Source organism: Petromyzon marinus, unplaced genomic scaffold (genome assembly GCF_048934315.1).
Source record: "Petromyzon marinus isolate PM22_M1 ecotype Great Lakes invasive population unplaced genomic scaffold, UKy_Petmar_22M1.pri1.0 PM_G_Scaffold_24, whole genome shotgun sequence".
In the NCBI taxonomy this organism is placed as follows: domain Eukaryota; kingdom Metazoa; phylum Chordata; class Hyperoartia; order Petromyzontiformes; family Petromyzontidae; genus Petromyzon; species Petromyzon marinus.
In genome coordinates, this window is record NW_027422806.1 from 1,045,033 (window position 1) to 1,064,760 (window position 19,728).

Genomic DNA, 19,728 nt, shown 5'->3' on the forward strand with positions numbered 1-19,728 from the left:
GTACAACAGAAATCACGCTTGATGTAGACCTGTGTGAGCATGAATGTGACACGCACCCCCTAGTGGCCCCCATCAAGGCACTGTGTCGGGAGAAATTCGAAGACTGGCAGAACAAGTTTGGAGCACTCGGCATTCAGTGCAAAGAGCTTACCGGAGACACGGACGTCGATGACTATTTTGAGACACAAGATGCCCAAATAATATTGACAACACCGGTAAGTGTTGAAAAAATAAATATGCTGACAATACTCCTTCACGTAGCTGTCCTTCCACATTAAAATTAAGGGTATATTTTTTAGACATCCCATCAGCCACCACACGACCTTCTGGGATCATAATAATTTCAGCAGTATTGGTTCAACACAAGCAATACTCTGGACCGGTTTTGCTTATCACTGTCTCATCAGCAGAGTCAGGCTTTCTTAAGCCTATTTGTCTGAATTGCTCGATGTGTATAGGTGAGGACCCACTCTGTTAGATATGGGTCCTAGTTTGATGCTGACCTACATAATACGGAACACAACGTAATATCTCACCTGTGCTCAGGTTTCTCATTGGCTCCCAGTTCACACCCGCGTTGAGTTTAACATTCTCCTACTCGTGTTCAAGGCCTTCAATGGGCTTGCTGCACCTCACATCCAGGAAACGATTCAACCGTACACTCCGCAAAGTTGATTCAGCCGTACACTCCACCGGGATCTCTCATATCCACCGATAATTCCATACTCGGGTGTGGCACGCTCCCAGAGTGTGAACCTGGGGTCACGGGGCTTTTGTTTGTACATTGTAATGTTATATCTCTACTGGGCTCACTGACTTCATTTGTTTGCAGGAAAAATGGGATAGCACAACAAGACAGTGGCACGACAGGTCTCTCGTGCAGGTCGTGAGGCTGTTTCTGATTGATGAGGTAGAGTACATGACTGTATTGTTCTTGGTTTTCCTCGGCATACTTTTGTAAATACAGCGATACCCCCATTTACTCCCCCCCCCCCCCCGCCACCTCACATATCACAAATACGTCGTCACTTCATGGATACCGCGACCTGTTTTGCGTCGCCTCCACCCACACATACGTCGATGACAGCATCCGTCCTTTCTCGGGTCCGTCACCTCAGCCTTCGCCTCCACCTACCCTGTAAATTGCTTCGATTGATGTTGTTTGGATATTCGTTGTCGCACCTTTCAGGAACGCATCCCCGACATAAACCGGGTTATTCCTGTGCACAGTATTGAATTTATAGGAAGCGGCCACAGTGGTGTGATGGTTAGCGCGCTGGATTTGCAATCCAATAAAGTGACATAGTTATACAGGGACTCCTTGACTTATGAGATAGACATGTGCCTGGAAAGGTGCGCGTATCTCAAAATCGCGTATGTTCAATAGCAATTTTCCCAGAAGAAATAATGGTACAGGAGGTGGTTCGGGGATTTCACTCGCACTCGCTGACGTAATCGCTTTTATTATCCCAGCCTATATCAATACAATACATGTACCCACAATATAATACTTTACATTAAAAAGAAAATCACGTAAACTCTAATTTACTTCCTATAAAATAAAGAAATCCGGTATTGCTTGTTAAGACGCCGGAGTTGCGTTGCGGAGGGGATGGATGGAGGCGAGGAGGGAGACAGACTTAGAGTTAGTGAATGCCGTACAAGTATAGCGCACGAGTTATCGTACCGCACTGGTTGCTGGCAACGCCGTTGGGTCGCGGTGCCAGGCTAGGGTGGCGCATCTCGTGTTGCGGATGACGATATTCCGAAAATTGCCTAGCGTATGTCAATATAAAGTCTAAATACAACGCGCGCGTTATTCCAAAATGACGTACCACAAAAGCAGGTAAACCGAGGATTGCATGCATACGGTTACAGTACCTAATTTGAATATATGGTCATCGAATTGAAGTGGGAGTACCATGTGTTAATTTTTCGATCATAAAGTTGGACCCATTCAAACAACTTATAAAGAAGTTGCTGGCATTTGTGCCCAGGTGTCTGAGATGTTGGGAATTTCGTGGCAAGACAGAATACTGTAAGCAATGCAGAAGTCTGGAAGAGTACACGACAGCTCAGTACTTCAGGGTGGTTCATGCTTGCAGGATGGGGAAGGGCCAATTGCCGATACAGGCATTGTAATGGTCTCCACGAGTTTGGACAACTCAAGGAAAAGAACCTGAGACAAGATCGTGGGATACTTCGATAAAAAAAAATCATGGAAGTTGCGTCGTGTTATGCTGTGGGTCATGGTGCAGGTACACACAGTAGGGGATGAGTCACGTGGTGCCACCTTGGAGGCTGTGGTCAGCAGAATGAAGACGCTTTATAACCTTGTCCCTCCAACCTCCACAAAGGATGCGCTTCAACCGCTGCATACCTGTGCGGGAGTACGGATCATCGCCCTGTCAGCCACCATTCCCAATATAGAAGATGTGAGTTGGCATACTTATTATACATTGTTTAAACATATACTGTATCGCTACAATCTTGATTTGAAGCTTTCGTGACTGCAGAAATCCATACACTTGGGTTATTTCGGTGAAGTCACGTATATATAATTTGTATTTATTTTATACCTATGTGACTTGAGCGAAAGAACCAAAGAGTATATATTGCTATAACATTGATTAATAGCCAGGTGGCTCAGTGGTAGAGCGAGCGGCTCGCAATCAGAAGGCTGCGAGTTAAAGTCCTCGTTGGGGGTGCTAACTCGTTCCATGGTCCTTCGGGGGTCATTAAAATCAGTATCACTTTGTGGGGGAGTCAATATTGGTTCTACGGATAGACTCTCCCCCGTTATAAGAATGTAGAATGTCCACCGCTGGCTCAGGGCTGTAAACAGGATATGAGCACCGCCTCAATGCTCATTTGAGTAAAAAAAATAACCTTCACGTCTACTATAAACTAGTTGCATTTAATTTGTAACATCCACTGTTAAAAGGAATTTGTGTCATCTTAATCAAGTTGCACGTGGGCAAATGCCCAGACATTCTTTTTGACTTATATATATAAAATATGGAGAGGTATGAATACCTCTCAATGCATTTAAATTAATATTTGTATATCCTCTACAAATATTGCTGAGGCATCCACCTTTCTCTTTCTAGGTTGCCGAGTGGTTGTCTGATAGGGATGGAACGGCAATCTTTGTAAAATTGGATGAAAAGCATCGGCCTGTGAAACTCCGCAAAATCGTGTTGGGATTTCCTTTCTATCGTCTACAGACTGCCTTTAAATTTGACTTGATACTCAACTACAAGCTCGCAAAAATTATACAAACATATTCTGAGCAAAAGCCAACGCTCATTGTGAGTACATGTCTTATTTGTTGTTCCAAGTCAAAATGGCATGATTAGTTTAATTGCATATTTTTTTAAATTTAAATATTTTGCATGCATAGCCCTTAAATATGGAATATGTTAAGGTGTATATGGCCTCCATTGACACATACATAGCAAACAGGAAATGCCATGTGGACAAAAATCTCATGTGTAGCCTTAACAGACTTTTGGGGGAAGTGCTGGTGGAAGTGCTGGTAAGCGAGCACTTATGAAGACCATCATGAGCACACGAGGGGGTAGGTGGGCAGCACCACGCCGGACCGCCTTTGTTTCCCCAATGCTGATGTTTCAGTATCACAGCAGGTACTCATTTGAGGCTGAGTAGACCTAAGGAAGCCCCAGAATTGGTTGAAATATTCACCGTCGCTTTTGATCATGAGCGGGAATCGAACTCGGGTAACAGGGTTTGTAGCACGGTTCACTAACCACCACTCCCCACTTGAATATCTATAACCATGCATATACAATCACACAACGGCAATATCCCCTGTTTAGTCTTTACAAGACTCACTTTCAGTTTTCTCAGTTTCATTTATTTGGTGTAGAGCCCTGTGAGCCATCCGGCTCTTGAATCGGGTGCAACTGCAACAAACAAAAACATGAACAAGAAAAACATGATTATTCTTAGCTCTTTCGGTAAAGTCACGTTGAAGGGAAACAATAAAATAATAAAATATATATAACAATAAAAATTCTCACGACCATAACACAAACGGTCGTCATCAGGTGTGAAAAGCAACGGCAAGAAACATTTGAAAGAAGTGTCGGTTCGCATTAATTAATTTATTTTTGAACGGTGTTTTTATTTATAAAAAAAACGTCAGCGCCACGTGCAGCGATTTGGCAGTTTATTTAGAAGGACGAGTCCATCTATGTTCTGAAAAGAGGAGGGGGGAGACGAAAAATTAATGTATGCTGTCTGAAAGCCACCGTAAGCGTGAACAATCAATTAAGACCTGAAATGGTTTATCAAATCCTTCCAATGATTGCTAAGCCAGAATTGTGTGCTCCATTTAGAAAGTGTTTCTTTCGTGGACGGTTTGGTAACGCTGGCGCGCAAGCCGTTTAGAAGAGGTGGGTGGCTCTGAAGAGAGCCTTTGGGTTGGTTGAGTGCGCGAGAGATGAAGCCGTAGAGAGTGCGGCCCTGGCGCTTGAGGGCGTAGACCACGTCCGTGGCGGTGACGGCCTCGCGCTGTCTGGGCAAGAAACATTTAGCGAGCACCTGTAGAGGCCATACACATATACGTTTGCGCACACAAAACGTTATAAAAGTATGCATTTATACAATGAATATCACACCTAGTCAAGCGCACATATATAAATATTAAAATGGTTTAGGCCTTAGATATTTCACGTGTATTCCTTTGGAAGCAGGCATACTTTTTAATAGCGTGCATTGAAGGCACCTTGTGGTTATTCTTTTACAGTTCTGTGCGACGAGAAGAAGTGTTCAGCTGGCTGCAGCCACACTGGCTAAAGATGCTAAATTCATGATTGATTTCCAGCACAGGCAGAGGTAGGCGTGGGAATTGGGCTCTAGACATATTCGTGTTTCGCAAATGTTCTGTGATTAAGATATTGGTGTAAAAGTAACGGTCAAGGTGCCGTCCTCAAGTTCCTTGTTCGAGCCACTGCTGGTGTTAACCTCCGCTTGAGAGAAAAAATATGTTGAATGACTCCAATATCCACGATGATGTTGGTCGCGAAAGCCTACGTGTTAAACTGACTTCATAATTTATTTTGCAATATGAAATACGTACCGAGGCCCTTCGCTCTTATTTGCCTTAGGCCCCTCATAAGTTTAATCTGGGCCTGATCATAATGCATCTAAGGCCCAGGGAACAAGGTGATCAAGGGGAGATTGACACATGTGATTGTGAAAATTCCATACTTACACTATGGCACCAAGTCCGTCCGTAGTAATATATCACTTGAGAGAGAGATGAGCGTGCAGACACATCATCATCAGCCATGATCAATCCACTGCTGGATGAAAAGCCAACTGATATTTTTTGTTCAGTGTGCTGTGAAGATGGAGTAAGCTCAAAAGTTTGTGCCGTGGAATAAAAATGCTGAGAAGCACTACTCTAGAGGGATATTGGTCTACTCTTTCACATTGACCAGACGTGTTGGAAGAGGCAGGCGTACCCACACTTTACCCCACTACGTGCGACCTACCAATTTATGTATTTATACACTGCTCGGTGGACAGGGGCAGTGTGGGGGGGGGGGGGTTTAAAAGATCGCGCTCGAAGGTGGAATTGATTACAAGTCTAGCGTGCTCACCACTATACCATATATACTGGTCATTTATTGTAATTTCAGACTGCAGAAGCATGCTTCTTGCCTAAAGGATATCAAGTTGAGAGGTAAGCTTGTAAAGCCCTCACTGTTTTTAACGATGATTTAAAATAATTGCATCAAAATATCAAATTCACATTCGCGTAATTTGTTTTATTATTGTTGTAGATTTGCTGATGAAAGGAATTGCATACCATCATGCAGGGATGGAAACGTCTGATAGAAGAAACATTGAAGATGCTTTCTTGCAAGGAGAACTGCCAGTACTGTGTACGTAAAATATGAGCATATTATTTGTTCATGGAGAGATTGTAAATTGATATATGTGTCCATGCATCAGGTTTGCATGTGGCTTTGTGAAATTAGTAGGGGCTGTTATGTGTGCATATTTCAAGATTACAAACCCATACTGATATCTAACAGAGTATCCTTGCCTGTAAGCATCTGGCAGTTCACCATCAATGGTTCAAGCAAACCTGACTGGTGCTGAGACACTGAACGTTGAAACTGATCCAGGGTTCTGCTTGTGTGTTGCACCAATGCCGCTGAAATTGTGGTTACTAACAGCTGCCTTGTGACCAACCGCATGTGATACATTTGCTGCCAGATACATGATGACAGTAATTTGTAGAGTTCAATATTTTTATGATGACTTATTAACTTCACCGAGTTACTTACGCTATGTTTTGCGCATTGGGGCGGCAGCGCGCTTGACGATCGTTACAGAGGTTACACAGGTTCGCATTTGGAATGTGGCAATCCGTTATGGTTAATACTGCAAGCGTATGAATCATAGCATACTTTGTGCCATCTGCTTAAGAGTGGACATTAATTATCCCGTGGCATGATTTGAAGAGAGTAGGCTGTTGTGTGCTGGTGTCGAGGTCCAGATTTGAAAATGTTCCCACAAAATATCCAATCAGGAAGCATATAGCAATATGGCTGTCGCCTGATGAAGCTAGTTGTAATTACTGGTGAAACGTCGTACTCAGTTTGTAAATGCTGTGGCTTGGCTCTCCAACACACAACCGGTGTGCTGTACTAGTACACTACACTATACACTACATTATACACTACACTACTATACACTACACTATACACTACATTATACACTACACTACTATACACTACACTACATTATACACTACTATACACTACACTACACACTACACTACACGTTACACTAGTGCTGTACTAGTGACGAATTGGTCACGTTCTGTTTACGTGACAACCCTTACGAGTTGGCTGTGGTGGGTGGTGGCGGGTTTCAACGACACATTTATATATATATCTAACCCAAAAACGTATATTATGGAGCATATAGCAACATTGCCCCTACTGCGAAACTTCTGCAGAATATGTGCACACACAGCGCTTTTTTTCGTGATTGCCTTGTGATAAAAGAATGGTGCAAATACCGAATGTTTTTATTTGATTTGTCTGCAGTCTCTACAAGTACACTGGCTATGGGTGTAAACCTTCCTGCACACCTGGTCATTGTCAAATCTACCATGCACTACACTGGGGGAGGCATGGTGCAGGAATATGGGGAAACAGATATTCTACAGATGATTGGCAGGGCAGGAAGACCACAGGTAGATGCACATATTCTGACTATATTGGTTCATACATCCTTACTTTTCGGAACTAAATATCCGTTTTCAAAACTTAAATGCATTGTGCACAAATGTATTCTAGTTTATTGGATCCCATCTCTTGAAACCCATCATGTGGACAATATAGCATCTATTTTGAAGAGGTAAAGATTTCTTGCTTATTTGTGCATTGATGTTGGTGCCCATCTACTATATACAGCCCTAAGCCAGGGGTGGACCTCCTTAATTCCAATGGAATGGGAGAGTCTTTCCAAAGGACAACCAATGTTGACTTTTTCACAAAGTGATATTTATTTTATCGACCAAAAGAGGGATGATGGGCTGAGTCGACCTCTAACCGTGAGTTGAACTCACAACCTTCCCATTGCAAGATGGCCGCTCTACCTCTGAGCCACCTGGCTGCTGCTGTTGCTGCAGAGGTAGAGCGGCCTTCCGATTGCAAGATGGCCGCTCACAACCTTCCCATTGCAAGATGGCCGCTCTACCTCTGAGCCACCTGGCTGCTGCTGCTGCAGGATGAAGTGAACTGTTGCACTATTCTTGCTCAATTATGAATGTGTCATAGCATGTTCACCATTTGTTAAAACATATACATGTGCTTTTATTTAGCAAAATAGCAAAGCGTCAATTCCAATAGGCTAACAAGCACAAGTAATAGATCATAGACGCGTGTCGCCATGCTGGAAGTGGGGAGCGGTAGTGTAGCGGTGAGCGCGCTGCGTTATAAAGCCCGAGTGACGATTATCTTAACCGGACCTGGTGCTGGCCACCCACCCCCTCGTGTGCCGTGCTTGCCTTCATAGGTGTTCGCTAACGGCACTCGCCCCAACAGCCAGTTAAGGCTCTACGGGGGATCTTTGTATTTTGTAGTAGTATATACCTGTGGTAGCAAGGGTTTGTGGATTTTTTTTTAATTTAAAGCTTTCGTGACTGCAGTAATTCATATTCTTAGCTCTTTTGGTAAAGTCACGTTGAAGGGAAACAATATATATTGTTTGTTTGACTTTACCGAAAGGTTTGTGGATTGTGCATATTTGTGTGTCATACCCACTAGAGATGGCAGTACAGAAAGTTGGTTATGAACCCATATGTGTGAACCTGTGTTTCCCCCAGGAAGTTTCGTTTCCTCCCAAACACAAAACATATCCAAATAAATCAGGCAAATATTTCAATGAAGGATCCATCTGCATTTCCTGAGACTCATTAAAGATTTTCCTGCATTTAGCTCATTATTAGTATGGCTATTTATCTATTTTTATGTGAAGTAACATACGTGATATCTTGATTTAAAGCTTTCGTGACTGCAGTAATTCATATTCTTAGTTTTTTCGGTAAAGTCACGTTGAAGAGAAACAACAGAATAACAAAATATATATAAAACAATAAAAAGTCTCACGACGTTTCGACCATAACTCAAACGGTCATCATCACACACCTGATGATGACCGTTTGAGTTATGGTCGAAACGTCGTGAGAATTTTTATTGTTTTATATATATTTTGTTATTCTGTTGTTTCTCTTCAACGTGACTTTACCGAAAAAACTAAGAATATACGTGATATCGTTTACAGTTTGATGTTTCAGCCACTGCGGTGATATTGACAAGAAATGAATTGAAAGAAAAATATGAACAAATGCTAAGTGGGACCCAGAAACTAGAAAGCAGGTAGGACACTAACGGCAGTTTTGTTATTATATGTATATATTGGGCATGAACATGTACATATTTGTGAACGTTATGTATAAAGTCAGCATCGGCATACACTGCCCGCTGAAGGCCTTCTTAGCCGTAAACATCCTTCACAGTCCAGTGATACAACAATCCACGTGTTCCATTACCTTGGCTACCACTCCATCGTTAGTTTTGAGCACTGGTCATCATTCCTACTCGTGACATGTCCTGCCCAAGCTTACTTATTTTTCTTCATAGCTTTGATGCCTCAAACGTCATCAAAAACAGACGCTGCTTCTTCTTGTTCATGCTTTCTCCCTCTCTTCCCTCCCCTCTCATTACCCCGATATCTTGGCCCCAGTGACTCCTCCGCCTTAAGTCTTTGATGCATAAAAATGCTGTGACAACACAGAGGTTATGCTTCTCGGCTCCGTGCACTCAACTTCAGCTCATCACCCACAGTAACAGACACAACGTTGGTGGCTTCTGTGACCCTGCTCCGAAGTTTGAGGCCTATTTGAAAAGTGAAAAGTGAAATGTGAAATTCAGAAGTGATTTTTTTCACCTTCAAAGTATTGTCAGCACGACATCATGCTTGTCAAACTATTATGCAGATAATTTGGATAATGCGTCTCTTCTCTCTTGTCGATTATTGCCATGCCATCTTGTTCGGCATGCCTCCTGCAAGAGTTCTCAATAGGCTGAAATTCTAGATTTGAAGCTTTCGTGACTGCAAGGATCCATACTCTTCGGTTCTATTCGGTAAAGTCACGTAGCTAAAAAATAAAACAACAAAAATCACGACGTTTCGGCCACAACACAAGCAGCCTTCATCAGGTGAAGGGATCAGGCTGTCTCGAGGACAGCGCTGAAGTGGAACACAGCCACGCTTAAAGGTCGCGGTCTGAGCGTGGCTGTGTTTCACTTCAGCGCTGTCCTCGAGACAGCCTGATCCCTTCACCTGATGAAGGATGCTTGTGTTGTGGCCGAAACGTCGTGATTTTTTGTTGTTTGATTTTTTACCTACGTGACTTTACCGAATAGAACCAAAGAGTATAATAGGCTGAAATGTTTTCACAACGCAGCTTGCCTGACTTCTGCCTATAACCGCTCCATCCGAATATATCACACATGTTCTGGAATCTCTACTTTGGCTCTTGGTGAATCTCAGAGTCGACTCTGAGATTGTGTTACTGGCCTATAAAGCACCCACCTACCTTTGGGACTTTTTGAATCCCAGTATTCTATCTCACAATCTACATTTCATGGATTCCAGTCCTCTCTGCATCCCAAAGATGAGACAGCACTCCAAGGGCGATTGGGCCTTCTGCTGTGTGGTTCCCCATCTGTGGAATGCCCTCCCCAGCCATATTCGTGATTTTGGGCATTGTCGATGTTATTAAGTCACGATTGAAAACTGACGCCCATACTATTTCTTTGGAACACTAGACCAATTACTTAGTGCAAAGTATTAAATGTTGACATTGTCACATGTAATAGCACGTTGGTTCTTTTGAGGAGAAGTACCACATCAAAATAAACATTTATTTTGTATTATACTATCTTGTTCATGATCTTCACAATTTCACGCTGTAATGAAAACTTTCTCAATTTATTTCAAGATACGTTCAGAATGATGTGTTTTTTTTCCTACATTTTGTGAATTTCCATCAATCAGCTTCCCCTCTGCAACTTTCATGTTCCCATTGCTATAAAGTAGCTACCGTGAATTTGTGAACACCTTCGGTCTCCTGCAGTTTGCACATGAATTTAACAGAGCACCTCAATGCGGAGATTGTACTGCACACGATCACAGATGTCAACGTGGCATTGGATTGGATCCGATCCACATTCCTGTACATTCGGGCACTCAAAAACCCAAAGTATTACAGTAAGAAATGCATTTACAATTCAAAATTAAAACGTACAATATTCGCGTGATTATACTATCGCAATGTGTGCGATAGTATAATCACTAGGTTACAATGATGCATATAAAAGGAATAACAATAAACATGAGTAGGTGTATTGGAAAAGGTTGAGTTACCTATTCGAGCATTTATTTCAGAAAATTATCAAGAACATACATGTGTTCTTGAGTCGTGTAGGTATTTTGGAAGGATGTATATACATGCGTGTCCTATTAATTTTCGAATGAAACACAAAATAACGTGATGTACATTATGTAGGTTTGTGTTGAGCGAAGACCCATATCAGACAGAGAGGGCCCTTGCCTGTAAACACCTGGCAGTTCGTTTAACACGTAGGCTTTCGGGACCAATATCATCCATAATAGTTGTTTTAATACTGTATATAAATGTGTTGATAAACCCACCACCACCCTGATGAAGCTAGTTGTAATTACTGGCGAAAAGTCGTACTCAGTTTGTAAATGTTGTGGCTCTGCAACACATCGGTGTGCTGTACTAGTATACTACACTATACACTACATTATATACTACACTATGCACTACACTATACACTACTATACACTACACTATACACTACTATACACTACACTACTATACACTACACTATACACTACACTATACACTACACTATATACTACATTATACACTACACTATACACTACACTATACACTGCACTACTATACACTACTATACACTACACTACTATACACTACACTATACACTACAGTATATACTACTATACACTACACTATACACTACACTATACACTACACTACACACTACACACTACACTATACACTACACTATACACTACACTATATACTACTATACACTACACTATACACTACTATACACTACACTATACACTACACACTAGTGCTGTACTAGTGATGAATTGGCACGTTCTGTTTACGTGGCAACCCTTACTAGTTGACTGTGTCGGGTGGTGGCGGGTTTTAACGACACAACATTTCTATATTTACGCGATCTCACCCAAAAAAACTATATTATGGATCTGGCAGTTCACCTGCATTGGCTCACACAATCCTGACTTGACACTGAATTGCAAAACCGGTCCACAGTTTTGCTTGTGTTGAACCAATGCACTAAAACATTGTGTGAAACCATCTTTGGGTATTTTGAGCCATTATGCCTTTGCATAGATCAGCTATTGTAATATAAAACAGTAATTTTAGCTGTAATTACATTTCACGTTTGGGGCTTTCAAAAATATTATGAGCTGACTGGAGGAAATAACACGTTTGAATGTTCTTAAGTACAAAGGACACAATTACGGTATATTTGTAAGGAGTGAATATTAAACATTCTGACAATTTAGAGTTTGTTCATTGACATCAAGTGTTTACGTAGTTTTGACTTTGACTATGACAAGATATTCAACTGTTAAAGCCATTTTAAGTACATCTCAAGCGATGCATAAAAAGGCAGCATACTGAAAAATAAATGTACTCTGTACGAATCACTGATACAGAATTTGCCGCTGGTCTGAACAAAGAGGACATTGAGAAGCAACTTCTGCAAGGTATAGTGATATTAACATAATCTAACATCAAACTGTAATTTTACTGGAATAATAGTAGACAATTTGAAACTGAGAGAAATACAACTGTTTGCTTGTGTTTTTCGTACGTTACTGTCTTCAGCCACCACGCGACAGGTCAACACACTTCTGTCTTTGATTCTTCCCCCTGGTACTGATGCTTTCCAGTCCTTGTGAATTCCCTCCCACGGTCTCACTTCTCAAGCTCTTACAACCTTGCTCAATTCAAGAAACCTGTCTACTTGTTAGAAGATGAAACACTGAGAATAAAACCCATATACGCAGCCTCTGAAAGAGCCAGTTGGTCAATTCAAGTTGTTCCTTGTGTTTCCACTACAAGCAGCATGATTTTCAATGATTTAAAATTGAGACAAATTAAACGTTGATTTGAAGCTTTCGTGACTGCAGGAATCCAGACTCAGTAGACAAAATAAAATAAAACAAAACATCATAAATATCACGACGTTTCGATCGCAACACAACAAGCGGTCGTCCTCGGGCGTAAAAAATAATAATTCAGCAGTGTGAACAGCTGAACCAGCGAGAGAGCTTTCGTGACTCAGGAAGGCTACTTGTGTTGTGGCCGAAACGTCGCAAGAATTTTATTGTATTATGTTTTATTTTTGTTATTGTATTTCCATTCTACGTGGTGACTTTGCCGAAAGAACCAATCAGATGAGCTCTCTCGCAGCTCTCTCGCTGGTTCAGCTGTTTCACTGATGGAGGATTTTTTTCCACCTGAGGGCGACCGCTTGTTGTGTTGCGATCGAAACTTCGTGATTTATTATTTGTCAGTTTAATTAAATTTTTCTGCCTACGTGACTTCACCGAAAGAACCAATGAGTATGAGACGCATTGATTTTTCTTTAATTGTATTGATTTAACGATCGTTATGTCAAAATAATTAAGCTGACAATATGCCTTCTTCCCATAGCTGTCTCTCCGCATAAAAAGTAGAATCATTGTTTTTTAACATATCCAATCAGCCACACGGCCTTCTGGGAGTGAATATTTTCAGCAGCAACAAACAATCTGGACCGGTTTCGACATTCAATGTATAAGCAGTCAGGCTTGTTTGAAGCAATACTCGTGACCTGCCAGACATGAATAGGCAATGATCTACTCTGTTAGCTATGAATGTTTCAAGCAGATTTTTGATTTTAGTGGAGAGACAAATATGGGAAGGCATAATACCTGCTTAGTTAATTTGTTGTCTTGTCCACAACGACGTTCATGTTTCTTTTGCATTATTTATTTCAGAACTATGCTTAGAGAGTTTGAACTCGCTGGCAGCTTACAAGCTAATTTGTATGCAGAATGGGGATATTAAGCCAACAGGTAAATAATCCTTCTGCTGAAACAGCATATCATGACGTGTTTGTTCGCTGTATTTGTGACGAAAAAACATAATGTCATTTCGCATTTTCATGTTGTGTGTAGCGTCCAGTCGTCAATGCAAATCGGCATTTCAGAACGTGCTGTAGAATTTGTCACGTGCGCAGGTTCCTAACGGAGGCACGGTGGGGGGGGGACCCCCAGACAAGAATGGGGGGCAGTGAGAACCTTCGCCAACTATTGCCCGAGCCTTGGAGCTGCTTATTTTGGGATGTGTCGCCAACTCCATTAATTGATGAGTGTCTGTGCATGGAAAAACCCCCACCTGTGCAAGGGGTGGTAACTCAATATCCGTGCGTACGGATATAATGAATTTGCTCTCCCGCCATACCCCTGGCAAGCCGAGAATATGGCGATCTTGGCAACCTTGGGAAGGGAGTTTTACCAATTTGTGTTTGATCCAACAACCCTGCATTACAGGCACGATGTATAGCCGCCACCAGCACCCTGGCATTTAATTACAGTTTATTTTAACATATCATGGGACCTCCTTTGCCTTTGCTTTCATGTGTTTTGCTATTTTAACAAAAAATGGTTTGATATTGTCCAGATGTTGGTAGATTGATGGCTTACTACTACGTGGCATTTGATACCATCAAGCTGTTTGGCACAATACAGGGCTCGGAAGCCGTGCAAGACCTGGTAAGTGAGGTCACAGGGTTGGTTTCTCATTGTTCCACATCACCATCAACTTACGTTAACAAGGCTTGCTGCGGCAATGTCCCCTTACTTAGCAGACGGTCGAGACCCCTGAAAGGGTTCGTGACAACGCATTACAGGTGGTGACTGTAATGATGTTAACAGATAAGGATATGTGTGTTTATGTGGCACATAGCAAACAACCACAACGACTCACAGCAGCGGATTTGACAAGCGGCTGTAAATTATCATTTTGGATGTTTGACAATAGGCCGTGAATTATTTTGTAAGAAACAAATTAATAAGCGGACTTACAATTGTGCAGATAATTGAGCAGTTTTTAGCCATGTTTGGCGATCATCATCGTTTGTATCTATACAGTGCACCTTATTGGAGTAAGGATACCGTCTCATTTTAGTTTTACTTACAAAGACAGACTTTTAGTTTATTACTGCATACATCGTTGCTGACAATTCTATCAATCGGTGTGCATCTGGCACAAGGTTCAACTAACACCTACGTTTTAAGACATAATCAATGCATTGTACAGCGGCATTCAGAACCAAGTCAAAGTGATTTCCTGCCCAAATAAGCACTGAGGTTATCCATCTACCGTTGACAGCCCTGAGACTATCGTGGAGAATCCACAATCCTATGACAGGGGTCTCTCTGCAGCGCAACCACCGTTGACTTACTAACAGAGTGCTGCTCATGTTATCAAACTCGGAGGGAAGGTGGGTTGAGTCAACTCACCAGCAGTATTTGAACTTGGAGCCTGCCGTCTGTGAGCCACTCACTTACACTAGTTGAGCCACCAGGTTATAACTCCCGCGTGTATTTTACAAGAGAGTATTTTTGCGATTAGCAATTAGCTGAATTGATACATTTTGCTCCTGATCTCTTTGAACACATTTTCGGTTTAGGACACCTTGTATTGTAAACGTTTTGGAGGTTTGTAATTGCCGTTAAATACCGATTTGTTCCCGTAATGGATGTGGGTTTAGTGTCAGGGCAGATTTGGGAGCTCACCGTGTGTCTATTGTGCAGCAGCTGCGGGATTCTGACGGAGGGTGGAATTCTTTTTAATTCTGTGTAGTAGTAGCATCAATGATTTTGGCCATGATGATGACATCTTGATCTTTGACCTTCTTTACAGGTGACTCTTATCTCAAGCTGTCGAGAGTATAAAGACATCACGCTCCGCGTTAATGAGAAGAAAACCCTGAACACATTGAACTTGGCCAAAAAGCACACGATACGGTAACAATCAGTGACACGTCACCAAATAACCATTAGCATCGTCGTAAAAAATGGAAGAAAAAAATAATAAGCGTACAATATGCCTCCTTCACATATCTGTCCATCCACATAAAATAATCTATATATTTTACACATCCTATCAACCACGTGGAATTATGGGAGTGCATCATTTCAGCAGACTTGGTATCACACAACCAAACTCTGGACTGGTTTTGACATTCCGTGTCTCATCAGCAGTCACTTTTGTTTAAACCAATGTAGGTGAATTGCCATATGTAAATATACAATTATGCATACTGTGTATTGGTAAAGTTACATTACAATTAATTGCAATTTTACATGGTATATTTGGCCAGTTTGAAGAATGTTAGGTATTTTTTTTAAGATCCTGTGTTAATGTCATTACATTTTTTGGAATAAAAATCCAGAACCTACACTGGAATAATCTTGAAAGTTTCATATCAAATTTTTTATCGGTCTAAAATTTTGATTCTAATTATCTAATTTAAAAGGTTTCTCGGATAGTGAAACATCAAGTGTGAAAACATTTACATATTTGAGACAATAGTAGTTGTGAATGTATTACGTATTTAAAAATATTGTATGGATAAACGAATGGGGTTTAAGTCTGTATTAGCACATTTTAAGTGTATATTGTATATTCAGTGTGTATTAGTTATTTGGACAAACCATTATGAGTGAATCTGAATGCTTCTGTCATTTCAGATTTCCAATATCCGGTAAAATAAAAACCAGTGAAATGAAAATAAACTGGTAAGTACAGCTATGATTTCAATGCTCCTGTTAAGATGACACATACGTACATTTGGAGTTGGTTATGAACTTTCTTTATAGTTAGCAACGCAACTTCGTGTTTAGGGTTTTAATATTCTACACATTTGCAGATTATTATCCATTTGATATCACCATACAGATGACACTCATTTTAACACTCGAAACTGCATCTATATTGCAAAAACAGTTTGTTCAAGTGGATAATTAAGCTTTTGCTACACAATTGAAATGATTTTGATTTAAAGCTTTCGTGACTGCAGTAATTCATATTTTTAGCTCTTTCGGTAAAGTCACGTTGAAGGGAAACAATAAAATATATATAAACAATACAAATTCTCACGACGTTTCGACCATAACACAAACGGTCGTCATCAGGTGTGTAGGTTTGTATTGACACTCATTTACAAACCGACACACCTAATGACGACCGTTTGTGTTATGGTCGAAACGTCGTGAGAATGTTTATTGTTTTATATGTATTTTATTGTTTTATTGTTTCCCTTCAACGTGACTTTACCGAAAGAGCTAAGAATATAAAACATTGTTTTATATATATTATTTTATTGTTCCCCTTCAACGTGACTTTACCGAAAGAGCTAAGAATATAAAACAATGCTTTATATATTATTATTATTTAATTGTTCCCCTTCAACGTGACTTTACCGAAAGAGCTAAGATTATAAAACATTGTTTTATATATATTATTATTTTATTGTTCCCCTTCAACGTGACTTTACCGAAAGAGCTAAGAATATAAAACATTGTTTTATATATATTATTATTTTATTGTTCCCCTTCAACGTGACTTTACCGAAAGAGCTAAGAATATAAAACATTGTTTTATATATATTATTATTATTTTATTGTTTCCCTTCAACGTGACTTTACCAAAAGAGCTAAGAATATAATTGAAATGACGCGTTGTTTGTAGTCTCATTCAAGCTCAGCTGGGATGTGTACTGGTGCAAGATTTTGCATTGATGCAGGACACTGCCAAAATCTTCAGGACTGGAATCCGTCTTACAAAATGTAAGTTTAAACTGCACTATTTAAACGAATGTACATTGTTTCTGAAGTTAACGTTTAAATGCATGACAGTATTTACATCCGTTATATCTCCGTTTTGTGGTTGTAGGTCTTGCCGAATTTTTGCAGCAAAAGGATAAGCAGAATAATTTCCAGGCCGTGCTGAATGCTGTCCACCTCGCTAAATGTTTTCATGCAAAGCTTTGGGAAAATTCACCTTCCGTTTTGAAACAACTTGAAAAAATCGGTAATTATAATCTCTTTCAGGTATAAGAGCAACACATACAAATTATTTACAACCACGCATTCTTTTCAGAAGACCCTTCAATTAAACATTACTTAACCTCAGTGTTTCTGCTGTAGGCTTCTCAATGTCCAGCGCACTGGTCAACGCTGGATTGACATCTTTTGAGAAAATTGCAAACACTCATGGACGGGAAATTGAGTTGGTGAGATAATGGGTGTAGTGTTAATCTCCACAACATGTACCTATGTTTGTGCCGGTGTTTAGCGCACTTCCCAGTACAATTATACGGTAGCTACACCGTAAATGACATTGGCCCAGTGGCAGCGCTTGTTCCAGAAGCTCGCAGTTCGAATCTGGCAGACCGCTCTGGTTAATTATACTGCGGATTTATTCACCGTAAAATGCTCGACGCCATCTTCTTCAAAATGGACGTCACAGACCCCCATGATGGCATGCCAAGAAGACCGTTGTGTACCGGCGTGATTGTCCAAATTAGCAAAATGTAAAAAGTAACTTGCAAATTGCTCAATTGGGAAACACATTACAATCGTCACCCTTCCTTAATAATAGGAACACCCGCCAATGATGAGCGTATTTCTTGTTTGTAAACAACATTGCAACAAAACCGAATGACGTTTTGCTGGCGGTGCATTCCTCCGTTGTGCAGATAGTGAACAGACACCCTCCGTTTGGGAACCAGATCAAAGAAGCCGTGCAGCATCTGCCCAAGTACCAAGTCAGAGTGGAGCAGGTGCATGAGACGGAACCCCGACTCCAATCAAAGATTTCACATTGCTAAAAACAACTAATGCACATACTCTTTGGTTCTATTCGGTAAAGTCACGAAGGTAAAAAATAAAACAACAAAAATCACGACGTTTCGGCAACAATACAAGCGGCCTTTTTTTTCTTCACCTGATGAAGGCCGCTTGTGTTGTGGTTGAAACGTTGTGATTTTTGCTGTTTTATTTTTTTACCTACGTGACTTCACCGAATAGAACCAAAAAGTATGGATCCTTGCAGTCACGAAAGCTTCAAATCTAGAAACTAATGCACAGTCACATGGCTCGGGTGAAAATCAATTTCCCTTTAAGTGCGTTGCTACTTTCAACGTACTCAAAGCAGCAGGCTTTCAAAGGCAAACGTCAATCAGGACTTTGCCAAATACCTGTGAAACCATCCATCTATGTGGCTCAATTTCCCCGCCTATAGCCCGCATACGCATATAACCCGCAGACGCATGTACCCCGGTTAAACAAAGTGCGCCCACTTGAAACATTGTCGTTTCATTGTGCAAGCAATTCGAATCATTTCAAACATGTTAACGCGTGCAATTTTAGTGCGAGTGGTTTATTCAGCAGTGCTTTAGTCAAAGGTACTGGAAGTGTTGCGCAGTGAAAAAATTAAACGAGTTATGACATGTCACACGTGTAAAATATTTTAGGGACAGCCCGCATCTGCATATACCCCACGGGGTCTTGTTTTGTTTTGTAAAAAGTGGTATAACCCGCGGGTTATATGCGGGAAAATACGGAACTCGAAACAGCATGAGTCTGAAGACAAACATTAATTAGTGTTTTGATAATACTGCACCTGTGAAACTATCCATGTGGCTCAGCAGTGGAGTGAGCGACCCGCCATCGGAATGTTTGCGAGTTCAAGTCGTAGCTGGGAGTTGACTCACTCCATCATCCCTCTGTGGTAGATAAAATAGGCACCGATTTGTGGGGAAGTCAACAGCGATTGTTTGATGGGTTATATAGAGACGCATTGTTTCCACCACTGTCTCAGGGGTTGTAAATGAGAGATGGTCACCACCTCAATGCTCATTTGAGAAAGAAAGAGTACTTGTAATGCCACCCAGTATCTTGGTATAGACGTGGTGACAACAGTGGGGCAAGTGGCCGTTGCTGTCATTTGTTAAATGTTTTTTCACTAGG

At 41.0% G+C, this 19,728-nt stretch overlaps 1 protein-coding gene across 1 annotated transcript in view; it reads left to right on the forward strand.

Moving 5' to 3' along the window:
- LOC142913276 (putative ATP-dependent DNA helicase HFM1) overlaps positions 1-19,728 on the forward strand; it is a 46,730-nt gene that overhangs the window by 12,645 nt on the left and 14,357 nt on the right. The window contains exons 7-25 of the mRNA XM_076060814.1: positions 64-215; positions 833-910; positions 2,259-2,435; positions 3,111-3,311; positions 4,772-4,860; positions 5,670-5,713; positions 5,814-5,915; positions 7,092-7,240; positions 8,833-8,927; positions 10,691-10,824; positions 12,358-12,408; positions 13,687-13,764; positions 14,372-14,463; positions 15,617-15,720; positions 16,447-16,494; positions 17,447-17,544; positions 17,651-17,788; positions 17,905-17,990; positions 18,456-18,539. Of these exons, the coding sequence (XP_075916929.1) occupies positions 64-215; positions 833-910; positions 2,259-2,435; positions 3,111-3,311; positions 4,772-4,860; positions 5,670-5,713; positions 5,814-5,915; positions 7,092-7,240; positions 8,833-8,927; positions 10,691-10,824; positions 12,358-12,408; positions 13,687-13,764; positions 14,372-14,463; positions 15,617-15,720; positions 16,447-16,494; positions 17,447-17,544; positions 17,651-17,788; positions 17,905-17,990; positions 18,456-18,539 (2,000 nt within the window). The remainder of the gene's footprint in view (positions 1-63; positions 216-832; positions 911-2,258; positions 2,436-3,110; positions 3,312-4,771; positions 4,861-5,669; positions 5,714-5,813; positions 5,916-7,091; positions 7,241-8,832; positions 8,928-10,690; positions 10,825-12,357; positions 12,409-13,686; positions 13,765-14,371; positions 14,464-15,616; positions 15,721-16,446; positions 16,495-17,446; positions 17,545-17,650; positions 17,789-17,904; positions 17,991-18,455; positions 18,540-19,728) is intronic.